General features: G+C 40.6%; 1 protein-coding gene across 1 annotated transcript; it reads right to left on the minus strand.

Annotated features, from left to right (window-relative positions):
• Positions 1–3429: 3429 nt before the first annotated feature.
• On the minus strand, positions 3430–17498 carry LOC139722685 (threonine synthase-like 2). Its single transcript, XM_071633982.1, has 8 exons — positions 17270–17498; positions 16045–16239; positions 11135–11281; positions 9151–9369; positions 7645–7790; positions 6459–6584; positions 4393–4523; positions 3430–3901 (listed from the first exon to the last, which is right to left on the minus strand). Exons 1-8 carry the CDS (start codon positions 17496–17498, stop codon positions 3628–3630), a joined length of 1467 nt encoding a protein of 488 aa, XP_071490083.1. The 3' UTR covers positions 3430–3627.
• Between the last annotated feature and the right edge of the window lie 226 nt (positions 17499–17724).

The raw sequence follows: 17724 nt of genomic DNA on the forward strand, positions 1-17724 counted from the left end.
AGGAAGTAGTTTGCAACACAAAATTTTCCATCATTTTGGCTCATAATATGTGAGCTGTTACCATGGCAACATACTTTTTGTCACTGTCAAGAAATGTGTCATGCTGACCTATATCCTAAGACAAACATTCAATATGAATTCCATGAGAATTGGAAGAACACTGATGAAGCTATTTTGCCATGAAGCATTTTGCCCTATATTTTACCAATAACATGCCGTTACCATGGCAACGCACTTTTTGCCACTGCGGAAATATGTGTCTTGCACATTAACATATTCAGATGAACATCTGTACCTAATGTCATAAAAATTGATCAAAAACTGTGGGAGGAGTTCGCGACGCAAGATTTGTACCCATTTTTGCCCATAATATGCCGTTACCATGGCAACGTACTTTTGGGTACTGTCAAAAAATACGTCTTGCACATCTACAACCCAAGGCACACATCTGTGCCAAGTTTTATGGGAATCGGTTGAAAACTGAGGAAGTAGTTCGCGACGCAAGATTTGCAACGGACCGATCGCCCGACCGACCGCCCGACCGACCGCCCGACCGTCCGCTGATTCCTATATACCCCCTTCAAACTTCGTTTGGCGGGGGTATAAAAACCCCCCAAAGAAACCGATGATCGTATCCCCATTTAGTCGATATTCTTTTTGTTTGTGTATGTAGCTCAAGAAGAAATAAAGTTGGCATCAGTTTCATACGGTTTTGTGTGAGTGTGTTTTGTCTTCCATCACATGGTTCTTCACGTTAAACACCTACTTCTTTTTGTCAACACGATTCAATGATCTTACGTATGTATAATAATGATCATAGATAATAATAATAATGATATATATGACTTATTTTGCGCCAAATCCACTCTGTTGAGTGCTTAAGACCACTGGATACTGGTCACTGGATAGGCCTAGATTATTTCCAACCACTCTCCACTCCCTGGGAACATTCCAGCTAGTCGCCATCCGGTGGACACACACATCCTATTGGCTACCCATTTATACTCCTGGGTGGAGAGCAGCAATTATGTGGACAAAGTGTCTTGCTGAAGGGCAAATGTGTAGGGTTTCACAGGGCTTGAACCCACGAACCCAAACCACGCTCATGTCATTCATATCAAATCTACCTGATACTGCAGCAGAGATCCTAGACTCCAACCCCAAGCACCTTCTGATTTGGAGATTCTCCCGCCTGAAACCCCTAGCAAACGGGAGACTCCAAGTTGATGTGTGCGAAGCGCGAAGTTCCTAGGATTCTAGATGTTCTCTGGTGCTATCTAAGGCTTATTTTTTCAACATACGATAGAAATAAGTACGAAATCCTTTCCACTGGGAGACACAGAGCCAGGGCGGCAGAAATCAAATCTCAAACGGGAGAACGGGAGATTTGTGCAAAAATGGGCTTTCGGCGGGAGATCTCCCGTCGAAAACAGGAGAGTTGGAGTCTCTGCGTGCAGGAGTCTCCCTGAAAATGTCCAAATCTGTTCATATCTGAATAAGAGAATATTAAAATCTCCCTGATTTGGGAATTATTTTCGCCCACTGAAATGCATCTAACACACAGATAATCATCTCCCTGATTGCTGTGTGGAATCTCCCTGATTTGCATGTGGGAATGTTCAAATGGGCGCTCTTATCGATCCACTCGGCCGCAACACCTCCACACATGCTTTTTAAACATGCTTTTCAAGTCAAAGTTTCTTTAGCCAAAAGTTATTCTCCTGGAAATTGTGTTGGTGTTGCAATCTTATAACATGGAGGTTAAGACGAAAACACAGCTGGGACCGGCACAAGTATACTGTGCTGTGTGAATAATTTCTCCACAGCAAAGCCAGAAATATCTACACTGGCCATTCTTTGGGCGACATCCATGGTATATGTGTATAGGGATTTAAGGCAAAGTGCTTCCTACTAGGCAGTGTTTGAAGGCACTTAGAAAATGTGCATATATACTTCAAAGTTTTGAAATACACACCCAGAGAAGTTGCATCATGTATGATAATTTGATGATTAGAAGGTTTTATTCATGTTGATATGGCAAGGCAATGCATTCTTCCAAACATCTCACATTGGATCAATTCTGCTAAAGAACTCAGATAAGGTATCAGATTTCAAATAAAGACATTACATTCATTGAATAAGTTTATCCATATTCTATTACACATTAAACACACATGCACACACACACACACACACACACACACATACACACACAAATATACCATATTGATGAATAGGGGAACTGTAAGAATTCTGAACAAGATGACAGCTCATGCATAATTGATTCTAAACCTACACGTGGGTTTGGAAAATAGTGGCAGCAGTATCACCTTGAGAAACAAATAATACTCATTACTTGATTCATGTTGCAACTGATTTTGTCACAGTTACATGAACAGACCTTACCCTGATGGGGAATGTATGTAATATTACTAACATGTGAAAAAAAATTAGACATAAAACTCAACAGTGAATCTCATGTAGTAGGACTATTGCCTCGTATACTTTAGGGAGCAATATATTAGTCCTTGGGTTCTAGCCCATGCCATGGCAGTATAGGAAGCATTCATTATTTTAAGTAAAATCCTTTTGGATTCATCATATAGTACTGGAGTCATTGCACTTGATTAAATGTACTCTTTTTTGACATATCATTAATATTACAAATTTGTGAACTGCAGTGACACCAATAACACACAATTTTTTTGGCAATCTTTATACATCGAAGACAAAATAGATGAGGAGTTTAAAGTTCAGGCATTCTCTGACTTTGTGAATGCGGTATATAAAATGTCAAACTTATCACCTTTGAACAAATACATACTATATTCCTCCTTTTGACACTAAGTCACCTTAAATTTCATACTTCTTAGTTCTGATGTCTGTCGCTTATCAGGCTAATGTGATGACACATCACTTATTCATAATTTCTGCTAGCCCTTTTTGGCAGTTGAGCTGAAGCTAGTCATACAATTTCTGCTTCCCCTCACAAGATGGCTGCCAACCTCAGTACATCAAAATATATACTGATGCAAATTAAACAAGAGACCTGGGGTCTCGCGCTCATTTGAGTATTGCAAGTTCACCTTCCATGCATTCTTGCAGACTCTTACCTGAGAACATTGGAAACTTAGGGTGGGGGCAGCTTTACAATGGTAAAAATACCTTCACTTTCAATGTTCTCATTGAAAACTATTCAAGCTCTTTTTATCATGTGGCATTGAATCACATCCTGTAATCTGAACATGATGCAAAAAGACAAACTGCTGTAATACTGTATATTGTATAAGGGCACAAGTTTGAGTGAAAGTGCTTTTAAAATGGGTCTATAAAATTTTTGAGAATAAAACTCCACAAGGTATTTATCATAATAAACTCTTCACACTACATAATAACTTTAGATATTCCCGTGATAAAGAATGATCACATCTTCTCTATGAAAGTCACATGGAATTTCTAGAAAACTTCATCCACATGAAAATATTTTACTGATGTGGCTTGCATAATTTTTTACTTAATTTCTCACGGAAGAACAGATGTATAATTTGCTAACTTGAGTCTTCAATCATGTCATCTAGGCATCAAGACAGGTTATGACATAATGTGAACACCATAAGTAATCTGGAATCATAAAGGGATAACACCTCCCTCATACAGGTCGCCACGGTTGCCCGCCTCCCTTGCTGTTGTTATGGCGATGACTCGATTTCTGAGGACCTTGTCCCAGTCCTCACCCTTGTCCATCCTGGAGACTCTGGTTGGGAGCGAAAGCCACCGGTCTACCTCCTCTGACGGCACTGTCGCTAGGTGTGCTGCCCCCATTGCTTCGGGAAACTTTGCAGGAGAGGCTGTTGCCACACAGAGCGAGATGGGTGGAAGGTCTGCTCTGGGGTTGGAAAGTCTATTGTTTCAGAAAAAGAGAAGAGAAAAAACATCATACAATTGCATCAAAGAGGAAAATACTTTAATGTTTCAGAGTTCCTAGCACCAGTACAGATTAATTCTGCAATACAAGTGCACTCCTACAGAGATTAGCAAAAGACAGTGTAAAGTAAATGTGCTTTCTTGTGTCATGATTTTTGTTTCCTTTCATGCCAATCTTTTACCAAGACAGCATTATTTGTCTTCATTTCATTGAGCAGTTAATTGAATTAAGTTACTGAGTCGACAGGGTGAAAGCAAGGAAGTACATAAGTTGCATTTTCTTGTAATGTACATAAAGAGACACACTACAAAGGGATGTCTTCAATTTAAGTCACTGGTATAAGAATTATATCGATATGAATACTCTACAAAAATCAAACTGCAAAACGAGTCTAAACTTTGTATTTCTAATGCTTCTAGCAATCATACATGAATGAACTTTGTAAACTATAATATTGAGTTTTGCACCTGTTGAAGTAGTACGAAACAGCGACAGCCGAGTGCGGACAGAGTGAGTAGGCGTCCTCTTTCCAGCATCGCTGCATGGTGGACAGGACCACGGAGTCATCCACTGCATACGAACTGATTGTCTCTCTTATCTTAGGAGAGGAAAGCACATACAGAGAAAGTGTGTAAATTATGTCGTGCAGCCTCTTCTTCTGCTTAACCCTATTTCAACTGGGGGGGGGGGGGGGGGTCAAATTGACCCCCCCCCCCTCGACATTTTGCGCCACGATTCCACAACGCGCAAAGATTTTGCCGGGTCGTTTTGTGACTTTTTTCATTGAAGTCTCCCCCATATTTTGAGACTAAATTTGCGACGTCCAGGTACACCGTTCTGAAGTTACGTAATGTTTTGCATATGCATGTCAACCCGAAAACGGCTCAAATTCATGATATTGTGTACAAATCCAATGCAAATTGTGTTTTTTGGTTAAATTGATACAAATTAGATTATTTCAACTTTTAACCATTCAAATTAATTGATTCTAGTGTAGATAAGCTTGAAAAAGTGCCTGCAACAAATTTTGGCAAAAAACGATAGAAAACAAAAGGTCGAAAAAACAATGAAATACATAAGAAATTAACAAAACAATAAAAAACAAAAGAAATTGATTTTGATTGTGTTATTTTTTTACAAGAATATTGTTTGATGTGTCTTGAGGAACTCTGACAAAAAAATTTAGCAATCCTTCAGTCTTTTAATGGAGTTATAGGTGAAAATATGATTTCATGCATACATTTGCATAATTGATTTACTAAAAATAGAAAGCCAATATTTTTCTATTCTATGACCATGTAATCTTATAGTTGACATCCGGCTCTATCTTTAGGCAAAATTTTGCAGCGATCGCACGATCGGCAACCGAGATCTGAAGGGGGGTCAAATTGAAACCCCCCAGTAAAACCTTGGTCACAAATAGCCCTTAAAATAGGGTCAACCCTCTCTGGGCCGGGGACTTTTGAGAGTGTGTACAATGCCATGCGGTTTTCGGTGCAAACTGGCACTCTAGGCACACAGAGCGTGAACTGATGTCCATGATCCACAATATCAGCTCATTACAACATGAGAGATGTAGATATTTTTTCCCCGACAGGTTTGTTAAATTACAGATCAGCAGTTGCAATTTTACAAATTTCCTTAGTTAGAGGGAAACAAACTGAAGAAAATTCAAACCTCTACCTTCATCCCTCCACTTAATATTCTCTTGCATTCATCAGAGATATAAATTTCAAAAACACCCCTCCATACTTTTTTTATTCCAACACCTAGTAGGCTGTAAGAAAACCTTTGCGATTCAAATCCTTTAATTTTCACGCACAAGCATGCTTTCACAATAGCAGCAGCCACATATTTCTGAAACGCTGATCTTCACAAACAATTAATTCTCAAATGTGCAACAAATATGCATACTTCTATTCAAAAGTGAATGAACTGTATGGCATTCCTATTTCCTTCACAACTACCACTCAAAAGGAACTTTATTGTGAACTGGGCATGTTTAATGTGGCGCACTGAATACAGAATCACCTTAAATGCTGAAGCCATCATACCTAACAAGCTAGCACTGACCCTCTAGGAGAGCTAACTGATAATTCTATTACAAGTATCAAGATAGAGTCCAGGGCAATTGGGAAACCCTAAAGGTGGATATTTTCAAGCGAGTAATTTTTCGCGCTCCGACAGGTAAGATGATTTTCGCATGTTTTTGATTCCGAAGAATTGGGACACTAACAACTGGAACGTGTGGTATACAAAAATATTTGAGAGCTTTTATTTTCGCGCTAGCTTCTGGTTGCGCCAAATGCGCGAAAATTTCCACACCGCAAAAATTTCCACTTTTACAGTAGATCAGTTGACTGAGAAGATCCTTATACTAAACCTTGTCAAATATATCATCATATCAAATCTATTATGAAACAATTGATAATATTATTGTGTTTTTGTTTCTAATTGGGGATGTTTTGTTTCATGTGGGTTAAAAGTCAAGAAAGGAGAAGCCAATGCATTGCCCCGAGAAGACCATGCCTACCTTTTTCCAGAGCTTGGTGTCTATAGATGAGTGTCCTTCATCTTCAAACCTCTTCATGACATCATTGATGTGGTTCACATCTCCGCCTGAATACAACCACAATACTCTCTCCCAGTTGTATGGTAGCTGCAAAGTGAAATGAAAATGCTGACACAACTATTGCAGCATGATGTGGGCAAAATCAATGTGTTCTAACTTGAAGGCAAGATTATTATCCCTTATATATTTCCACCTCCCTGGTATGATCGAACTGGCATTCAATGCATTGTGTAGACAAAAACTTTTGTGTGCATTTTACTTTTACGAATCTTGGCTCCTTGTGAAGTTTCATGCTTGCAAAATTTTCAGGTTTTACAGTAATCATATCAACCCATTCCATACAAGAACCTGGTAGCCCGTGTATTAAAGTCTATGGGTATTTCAGAATTCAGTATGGAATGGGTTAAGGTTGTTCCCTCGGCTGCTGTCTATTGAGTTATCTCTGATGGGTATATGTAAGTGGTACACTGACATAATTTGTGAGGGGACAGGCAAGGAATGTGTGTCATTACATAACAGGTTGTAATCTAGTTCAGTCTACAGATTGAATGAATATGGACAGTGGACTTTGATCGCCAAATGCAATTTATGTTGGGCAGTTACAAAATACAGATAAGTTGTTGATAGGAAACTCTTTTTAAAGGGGTAATTATCCTAGGTGTTACACAGAACCATACTCACTAATATGTAAATTACATGATCCTGGACATAATGGACAATGGGTAGGCTATTTCCAAAACATAGTGTATTAGGCTGATGGACTCACACATGTGTATAAATATACACACATAGACTTGCCCCACAAAATTGCAAATTTCATATTTGACCTTAAACTTTGATGCTAACGATTGTTGACTTATTTCTCCTTCTTTCTTTTTTTTTCAGCCACTAATTTGCCCTGTCATACTTCATCCTTAATAGCAAAGCAAAACTCTGATGAAAAAGGGCATGACACCAACTGAAATTTCACATTGATTACAAAAAAGAAAAGAAAAAGCTGGATAGATGGACAGGAATGAAACATGATGGCATCAATGTGGAAGTACAAGGACAACTTTCACCCTGTTGTACTCACTGGCAAGTTCTCTGCATATAATGTCGATGGCAAAATTTGAGAGGTGGCTCTGGGTGGGTTAATGAACTTTACCTGGATGTCGATGGCAGGTGAGAGAGTCTGGACGACCTTGCCCATGGAGTAGTCATTGTTGTTCAGTGTTCTGTGCACGATGTCATTGCTGTTGACTGCACACACAATCTTGAGAGGCAGACCCATGTGCTTAGCAATGCTAGCAGCTACAGGATCAAAGTACATTGCAAATAAGACATACAGGTTGTGAGCACACTGCCATTTAGATTTGGTCCATGAAATACCAGGCATCAGAACTTGAAGAATAGCATGACTTATATTCATGCACAGATTAAGTGAAAAAGGTTCACTGAATGCACATTATCTGTCAACAGAAAATATATATTAATTGGTGAAATCCTTCTATTCAGTTCTATGCACTTCTATTCAGTGAGGATAAAGTGCCTTGCGCAATATCAAATTAACAGTGGCTACTTATACAGCTCACACAAGTACAGGTCCACCTTTCAGTGCTCATGGCCCTTCACAAAAAATGCATGTACAAACATAAAAGAGCAGGGAAGAAAAACAAACACAATAGCAAGCAAAATATCAACATAATTCTCTGGGACATGATAGATTACAGTTATGTAACTGCTAATGTTAGAGGAACAAATAGGTTTCATAAAACCTATTTGTACCTCTCACACATAATATAGGCAGCATACTGTATAAGCTGTTATTTTCGTGTGCAGATATTTTTGCGAATGAGCAGGTCACAGGACATTTCCACGAGACTTTTGTTTTCGCGAATTGACAACGAGGCTCTACATACATTTAAGCTAGTATCTCACCAACGGAGACGTCTCCGCGACGTCTCCAACTTATCAGTCGCAGCAGTCGCGGAGACGTCTCCAACATAAAAATGTCTTACGGTCTCACCAAGGAGACGTCTCTGAGATGAGTTATGGCAGGTGTCAAAAAAATTCAAATATAATGGAGCCGGTGCAGGATCACCTGACTTGATCTAGGCAGGATGTCAGCACGCAGATAGGTCACATGGTTTTTAAGTAGGTCAAACTGCGTCAAATAGAGTTGCGGAGACGTCGTGGAGACGTCTCCGTGACCTCTCACCAGTTTTTCTGGTCTCCAGCAGGTCTCAGAGACGTCGCGGATATGATTAGTCTCCACGACGTCTCCGCGACTGATGGAGACGTCTCGGAGACGTCGAGGAGACTTCGCAAAAAATCGAACATGTTCAAATTTCTTGTGACTAACTGGCGACTAATCGGACACTCTGTAATTTTCAGGAGACGTCTCGGAGACGTCGTGGAGACGTCTCTGCAACTAGCAAAATCCAGAGTCGCGAACTAGTTTCAAGCCTGGTGAGATACCCACTTTACTTGTAGCCTAGCTCACAACAATGTTTTTGCATGTTGTTAAATTCGCGATCCAACAGTGATTCACGAAATTCATGAAAATTAAACCGTCGCAAAAGTAGCAGCTTACAGTAGCTACTGCCAACGGACTGACAACCATGAACAGTCTGAGATCTCTTCAAATGAATTCTGTAAATTTTCCACTTACCAGTCATATTTCCTCCAGCCCCTGTGGGGATGACAACTTCGACCTCTTTGTCACAAGATGGGCAAACATTGAAGTAGCCAAAGAAGAAGTGGATGATATGACCCATGACCCGACCCCAGTTGATGGAGTTCAGCGTTCCCAGGTTATGTCGGTCCCTGAACGGAACATCTGTGCACACGGGTTTGATAACCACGTCGGTGTCGTCGGATGTCCCATCAACTAAAGTTTGATTAGAGTTGACAGATTTTGGCATGAGCACTTGCTTGTAGATCAGAGATATCCCAGTAATGTGGTCATCTTCCCAAGAAAGCATGTTATAACACAAGACTCACAGTCATAATAATGTACAGCTCAGCAAGTCTACATTTTCATTGAATTATAGAGCAAAATATAATAAAGGTGCTGCAGGCATTCTACAAACTTTTCTAAAAATATTAAGGAATATATATTTCCCTTAGGCTGAGTCCATCAGTATCATTTCTATAAGCTAGTAATTTCATCACCGTGCTACAAAACGTATTTCTAGTTGAAATTTGATAAAAAACTAGAAATTGGTGCTCGGCGGGTCGCACAGCCGAGCACATGTATCCCCCGAACCCACAGCATCATACATCATCGCAATATATAGAGCTCATACAGAAATTCCATAAATGAATACAGTTATCATGGCAACAATGATCCTGTTCACATTTTGCCTCTGGGTACCAAATTTGATGACAATAATATGATGCAGCGGTGTAACTCTGCAGAGCTCAAGCAAATTTGAAGATGATCATAGACGAAATGCAGCCAGTAGAGTGCTCACAAGGAAATCTCTGCTATTTCCACAAAAATTCTTGTTACCATGGCAACGATGTCTCCGCCCAAACCAAAAACAATAGGCGGCTTTGCTTTACCATAATGGACCTTGATGCCAAATTTGAAGATGATTGGAGAAGAAACACAGCTGGTAGAGCGCTCACAAGGAAATCTCTGCTATTTCCACAAAAATTCTTGTTACCATGGCAACGATGTCTCCGCCCAAACCAAAAACAATAGCCATCTTTGTCTTACCATAATACACCTTCATGCCAAATTTGAAGATGATCGAAGAAGAACTGCAGCCAGTAGAGCGCTCACAAGCAGACCATATTGAATTTATCTTTTCATGTATAAAGACGGAACAAGCGAGGGCGACATCAACAAAAACCATAGGCCTCTTCATCTTACCATAATACACCTTCATGCCAAATTTGAAGATGATCGAAGAAGACCTGCAGCCAGTAGAGCGCTCACAAACAGACCCTATTGGATTTACCTTTTCATGTATAAAGATGGAACAAGCGAGGGCGCCATCACCAAAAACCATAGGCATCTTTGTCTTATCATACTACACCTTCATGCCAAATTTGGAGATGATCGAAGAAGAACTGCAGCCAGTAGAGCGCTCACAAGCAGACCCTATTGAATTTATCTTTTCATGTATAAAGACGGAACAAGCAAGGGCGACATCAACAAAAACCATAGGCCTCTTCATCTTACCATAATACACCTTCATGCCAAGTTTGAAGATGATCGAAGAAGAACTGCAGCCAGTAGAGTGCTCACAAGCAGACCCTATTGAATTTACCTTTTCATGTATAAAGATGGAACAAGCAAGGGCGCCAACACCAAAAACAATAGGCGTCTTTGTCTAACTGTAATACACCTTCAAATTTGAAGATGATCGGAAAAGAAACGCAGCTGGAAGAGTGCTCACAGGGAAATCTCTGCGGCGGCGGCGGATGCGAACGGGGTGCGACGAGGCCAAATCCATAGTACGGTATCCTCCGAACTCTGTTCGGGGGATACAATACGGAGCTTACGAATGACTGCAAGAAAGTGCCCAGTCCCTTTTAAATAATAGTTATTCAAGTTATTCACTAATAATCATTCATTATTTTACATAAAATGACGCAAGGAAAGATGGCTGTGATGACGACATCCACTCATCATTGCCCTTCACCTGAGAAAACATGGATGTTCTTGTCAATGGCGGTGAACATGGAGAGCTTCTGGAGCCTAGCACACTCAGGGACAAGAAGGACCAGGTCTATGTGGTCGAGACCTCTCACAGCTTCTATGGCTGCACTACCAGTATCACCCGATGTTCCTGTGAATAGACAGTATGTTATAGGAATATTCTCATTTACTCTCCGACACAGGACCAGACATATTTCTACATCTAACACAGCACACAAAATAAATATAGAAATGTATAGTCAACAACCGCCCCCCCCCCAAAAAAAAAAAATGTAAAAGGGCATTCTAATCAAGACATATAAAGCATGAGACACTCCAAAAAAAAAAAAAGTAAATTGTATCATGTAAAGGATCATTTGACTATTGATGCAGCATAGAGCTACATGTGTAAGTAGTAGCTCCATGGTTGCAGAATGCATTTGATCATCTACAGCTGTTTGAGAATTACATTCAGGAACATCAGAAGTACATGAGAGATTATCAGACATTGTTGATTTATAATCTTAAAGCTGGTTAATTGGACCTCTGCAAACAAAATTAATCACCATCTTCAAAATATTTCAGAGAGTGTATGGTGTAAGTGTATGGTGTGTGTGTGTTTACATACAATTCTTTTAAGAAAAAAAAAGGTGCTAAAAACTGCTTATCCAATAAAAGCAAAGCAATGCATGGAGTAAAAATGAGTGAAATGGAGCCTGAGCTACATGTACCTATCCTAGCAGAATCTTTGGCAGGGGCAACCTAACAAACATAAAAACTGAACCAACACTTAAAATATAGACAGTAACAACATAACAATTCACTATCTGGAAGGGGCTAAGGATACAAAACAATGTGCACAAAAAGGCGGTAGCTTGGAAGTCAAAAGCAGGAAGCCACATTGAAGAAGGAATACACTGGATGGAGTGAGTAAACACAAAGGAATAGTTTTGTTTGACCAGTGGTGATCCCTAAGCTCAAGGGTGGGCAACCTGCAAAGGATAAAGCTGGATGGGGAGGCAACATCAAACACTATCAGGAACAAAACAGTGATGATGGGTATAAAAAGGTGTGAAAGAATAGCAGCAGAATTAGTGAAGTGGGGGGGGGGGGGGGGGAGGGAGCTACTGGGACCAAACTATATGTGATGTGGCGAAAGAAAAGGAAATAAGATACAAGTGATCAGTGACATGATTCTTCTTGGGGCACTGAATCTCCAGCTACCCGTCCTGACACAGTCTGAAGCAGCAGACAGAAGTTCTACAGGTCAAATGGTACCAAGTCGTCTCCCCTAGTAGAGGAGACAACTTGGTACCATTTGACCTCACGACAAACTCCTAACCTTTCTTACTAAAAAATAGGGATGATTTGGCTCAAAAGTAGGAAAGAAAAAACAGTTCCCACAAGAGTGTGTAAAAAAAATCATCAAGAAAAAAAATTATTCCTCCCATCTTCCATAAGAGGCATATAGTACGGATTTTGTCTCATATTTTATTTTTCACACTATACGCCTCTTAACCCATTCTTGATGGGAACCTGGTATACCAGGTTCCCAAAATGTAGACAAGAGTGCCTGCATTTGTGGCCTAAATTCATGTTTGTGTTATACTGCCAACATAATATGGCTTTAATAGAAAGATTAGAGTTTCTTCTATGAGCATCTGTTCTCTTTCTGTATGAGACTGCTATATCTCAGTATCATTTACTTTTTTTTCTGATGTAGTTTGCACTTGTTTGGCTATAAAACTTGTATGAAGATGTAAACAGCAATCAAGGCTGAGCTCAGTATATTAAAGTGTTCACTGACCCCATTCAGAAGACTCGTTTTGTGTAAACATAACAAAAGAGTCTGTCGATGGGCAAAAAGAATCGCGGTTGGGGCATTGAAGGCTCTTAGAGGAATGGGTTAATACCTCCCTTTGTGAATTAATTTCATTTTATACATCTTTCAATAATCATCAATGAATAGAGACAACCTTGTCCCACCATGTCCTTTCTGCTGGACCGAGGTGCATTGCTACACCTTGGAGCACGCTTCCTAATCTACAATACATGTATAAAGTTTGGAGGTATCACTGAATGCAAATATAAAAGCTTGGCAAGTGCCTGGACACATACAGGGTCAAGTAAGCCATTCTTCCACCCTGGCAGCCAATACTTATAATGCACATGAACATTGATATTGCTCACATATAGTATACAAATATTGACTGCTCATGAGGATGATGGTGGAAATTATCATTCCCGAGGTGCTTTTCATACCGACCCTTCTATCACCCCGAGGCGTTAGCCGAGGGGTGATGGAGGGGTCGGTATGAAAAGCACCGAGGGAGTGATAATTTCCACCACCATCCGAATACAGAGCAGTTAATATTTGTTTTATATACCTCATCGTTTAAGACTTAACCAAGATCTAGGGCTAGGCAAATACGAAGTAAATTCTAACTGTTAGGCCTAACGTTAGCCCTAAAATCAGGCCACAGCGCTCGCTTGCATGGTTTTCGTGCATTTCGTAGACTACCTAAAACGCACGGTAATCACTCACAGTGGGTAAGTCACACGGCCTTCGGCGAGCTCCTGCATAAAATCTTGGCAGAAGATTACAGTATATGTCCAGTTTCCCGTCGCTCGTGTTTTAATTCGATAATTCAAACATGCTGAGATTTGTCTCTGCTTCGGGATCCTAAGAAATCCTAAAGACAAAGTGTACGATCTTTGATTCAGCTCACTTCAAATCACGGAAGATCGCTCGATCATCATGCCATGTTGAAACATGCCTGCTGTGCGCTCACTGAGTGCGATGATTGTGCATGTGTTGTATACGATGCGCGTAGTGAACGTCCTTGGAGGGGTTGCGGACACCGTGCGCGAAGTCTAGTGTACTTGTTATGTGTACAAAAGTCGCGGAGGGTTTACGAATTCTATCACGAGGGTTTTAACTTACTATCACGAGGGTTTTGCCTTTCTATCACGAGGGTTTTGCCTTTCTATCACTTACATGAAAACCCTAAGGCAAGATAGACGGGACTACACCTTGTCACATGATATACTTTTGACCAATCAGTGATACGAATCTCACTTATGAGGTATATAATATTTATTATTATATCCCTCACAAAATGCATCTCGTCCTCTGATTGGTCGAGAGCACTGTAAACAACAAAACATAATTCTACCATACAAGTGCGCGAAAAAGACTATACTCCCTAGGGAAATGGTAAAAACTATACCACGCTGGTGATTTTCGCGCCTTTTTTGCTTCGCGTCGCGACGCGAAATATTTCACGTGTAAATGAATGGGTATCGCAGCACCTTCGCTTCGCGAGAGATTTCATGTACAAATGAATGGGTATCGCGGCGCCTTAGATCACTGCACTTCGCGAGAACCACAAGGCACGCATACACTCAATGCGACACGGGTTACGTTAGAGAGACTCAGACTCAGACTCTTATAAAGCCCTCATTCTACGTTACAACAGAGTAGGCTATATCGTAGATCTATAATTAGACAACAATAAGCACGCTAGGGTTCTTCGACGTACCGTAGGCCTTTGGGGAGTTCATGCTTCGCCGTTTGAAAGTTGGTCTCACAGTTCACTATTAAACTCGAGCGACCCACCCAAAAGATGTTGACAAACGAAACTGCAGTAGATAGTAGGCCTGCTCTAACGTTAGCGCTAGTTAAGCCTAACGTTAGTTCTACCTGTCTAACAGACAGACTCAGACTCCGGCCCTATTTCCCGTAATCTCATTCCTAATACTAGTAATTATTTTTTAGAGTGTCTAACGAGTAAGTTATAGAGTCTAACTTGTTCACTGTTTACGTTAGAACACCATACGAATCACACGAATTTACAGTGGCACTCGATGCTTTAATTGCTAGAATTTTTCCAGTGCCTAATCTAACCTTATACGCTGTTACTGAATGCTACCCAAATTTACAATGTATACTTGCATTTTAACAGGAAATGATAGTCCATATTCATGTACAGACATGACAGCTAGGTCGAAAGACGACAGAAAACACAATCAACTGCAGCTCACAGTCACATCGTTGATCAGCTCGAGCACGCACATCGCCGCACTGGCAACCGAACGTACTTGTTGACAGATCGGATAGGCGTATTGCATGTATGAAGCGCGTAGTGACTTTGCAATATGCGCATGTTTACCAGTACGTTGTACAGCAATGCACCGAGTACACTTCAGCGGCTGAGCGCGCAGTTGTCTCTTCATAGTACGCGTACGCGCTGCCCTCCTGCTGAGCTGCTTTCCCGAGCGTGAATGACTAGTCAATCTTCTTGAAAAGTAAAGCAAGATGCCCTTTAAAAAGAGGTAAATTACAGAATACCAGCAGTCGAATACTTTTAAATTCATTGGGAGGGATATAAAACAAATATACCAGGCCAATTTTTCGAGGCACCGGTTGAAACTATGTGCCTTCGGTGACTTCAGTAGCACTATTTTCTTCGGGGCTGCGCCCCTCAGAAAATAGTGCTACTGAAGTCACCTCATGCGCATAGTTTCAACCAGAGCCTCTCAGGCCTGGTATATTTGTAATATACTATTAGCATATGTGCATTCCATTATCACTGTAGATCCTATTGTTTGACTATCATAATAAGGATGTATCCTATGCTATTTACCTGCTGGTGAAATAGATAATTAATAATAATGATGGTAATGATGATGATGATGATAATGGTAATGATGATGATGGTGATAATGATAATGATAATAACTTACTCATCATAATCATAATGATAACAATAATAATAATACAGTATGTATCCAATTAATCAATAGTCAAATCATTGAACATAATATGACAATGATAATCAGTGTACTGAATGTTTACAGTAATAACTAAAAAAATATGACAAAGTAACTCAAAATGTGAACATTAATATTCACCAACAATGAGGATGATATTCTTCTTTCTCTTTGCTAAGAAGTACTGCATGAACTGGGCCAGTGACACCATGGACAGGTCTTTGAAGGAGAGCGTTTTGGTGTGGAAGAGCTCCATGACGTTGAGATTGTTGGAGAGTTTCGCCACGCGCAGGACCTCCGGGATCTTCAGCTTGGCCATGGCTCGATCCACAATATCTGGAATAAAATGTATCATGGCTGATAATATCAGGGGCCTCATCAAAGATTCTTCCCAAATGGGGGGGGGGGGGGGGGGGGGGTGATGGGGTCATTGACCCTACCAACCATGTGCAGTTTCCCCTTCCCCACAGTATGCGTCAAGTTCGTGTCATATGCTCCGTCCATCGGATTGGAGAACTTACCAGTACACCTGACTCTTCTTGTCATTGTTCCAAGACTGTGTGCTCGTTCTACTGGGAAGGGTTGGCCATAGCAGAGGTTTTTGTTTTGTTGTTGTTGCTGTTGTAGTTGTTGTTGTTGAAATGACGTTACAGAAAAATGTCCCAAGTCTGCTCCTGAGGTATTCTTTTTTTGCACGCCAGCATCCCTCTAAACACATCCTTTTGACCTTTCAGTTTATGACATTGGGAACCAACAATATACAACATTCACTCACTTGAATCGCTGGGCACTTACAACTAACTTGAATATCAACAAATTCATGTGTGATACGGTACCGTATAGATCTATGTATTTTCTACAAGATTTTTCGACATGTTTTGGTCCCATGAAAAAGAATAGCTAAGAAAACAACACTGGAATAATAGAGGCGGCATAGAGGAGCAAACATTACTAGATGTTAGATGTGGAAACCAGAGTCACAGAGATACTCATTACTTAATTGTTTAAAAATTATTCATAGAGGAATTTGCATGAGGCATGCTACAGTGTACACATTGAGGAGCACATTTCATAATCATAATGGTGGGAATGAATGCACCTCCCTGCTTCCTCCATTAGTCATACATGCATAAGTACAGTGTCACTGTCTCACTGTATGTCTATGGTTAATTCACATTTTTACAAATATCATCATCATCATCATCATCAGCTACATCATCAATCATCATCATCATCATCATCATCATCGAAAACCAACATTGGCAACAAAAATGGGGATCAATCTCCATTCTGTCCCATTATCAACATGAGAAAAAGCAGGCAATAACAGTGTATATATGACGGATCTAGACGAAAGTTCCATTACCCTCCAAGTTTGCCAGTGGTACCTCATCCTCGCCCACAAACAAAGGGAAGATCCTTTTGCACAATTCGGGATACGAGAGCTTGGACCATTCTAGCAGCGTGCCCCGCGAGACTTGCGGGACTTCTTCGGGGATGAGCAAGCCACCGTCCGGCAGATAGCCCGGCGTAAATATCGCCTCTTCGAAAGAGAATTTACCGAACTTATCAGTTCTTGTCCCTACGTATTTCATGGTGGCTGGGTCTACGATGTACTACCAGCCAAACTTACTGAATCGATCGGCATACAGTACAGTTGTGACTATTTTTCTGAGCTTTCACGGCCTTTGTTCAACCCCTGTTGTATCCGCTAGTGAATGCTACTCTAGCTCTACAGCGTTAGCTAGCTAAGCGCCTCTACACTCTGTAGTACAGCAGCAGACCTCGACGCGACGTACAGTACATGTAGGTACTCACTGG

Source organism: Diadema antillarum, unplaced genomic scaffold (assembly GCF_040938485.1).
Source record: "Diadema antillarum isolate AM-2024a unplaced genomic scaffold, OU_Dant_1.0 scf00000014, whole genome shotgun sequence".
Taxonomy (NCBI): Eukaryota; Metazoa; Echinodermata; class Echinoidea; order Diadematoida; family Diadematidae; genus Diadema; species Diadema antillarum.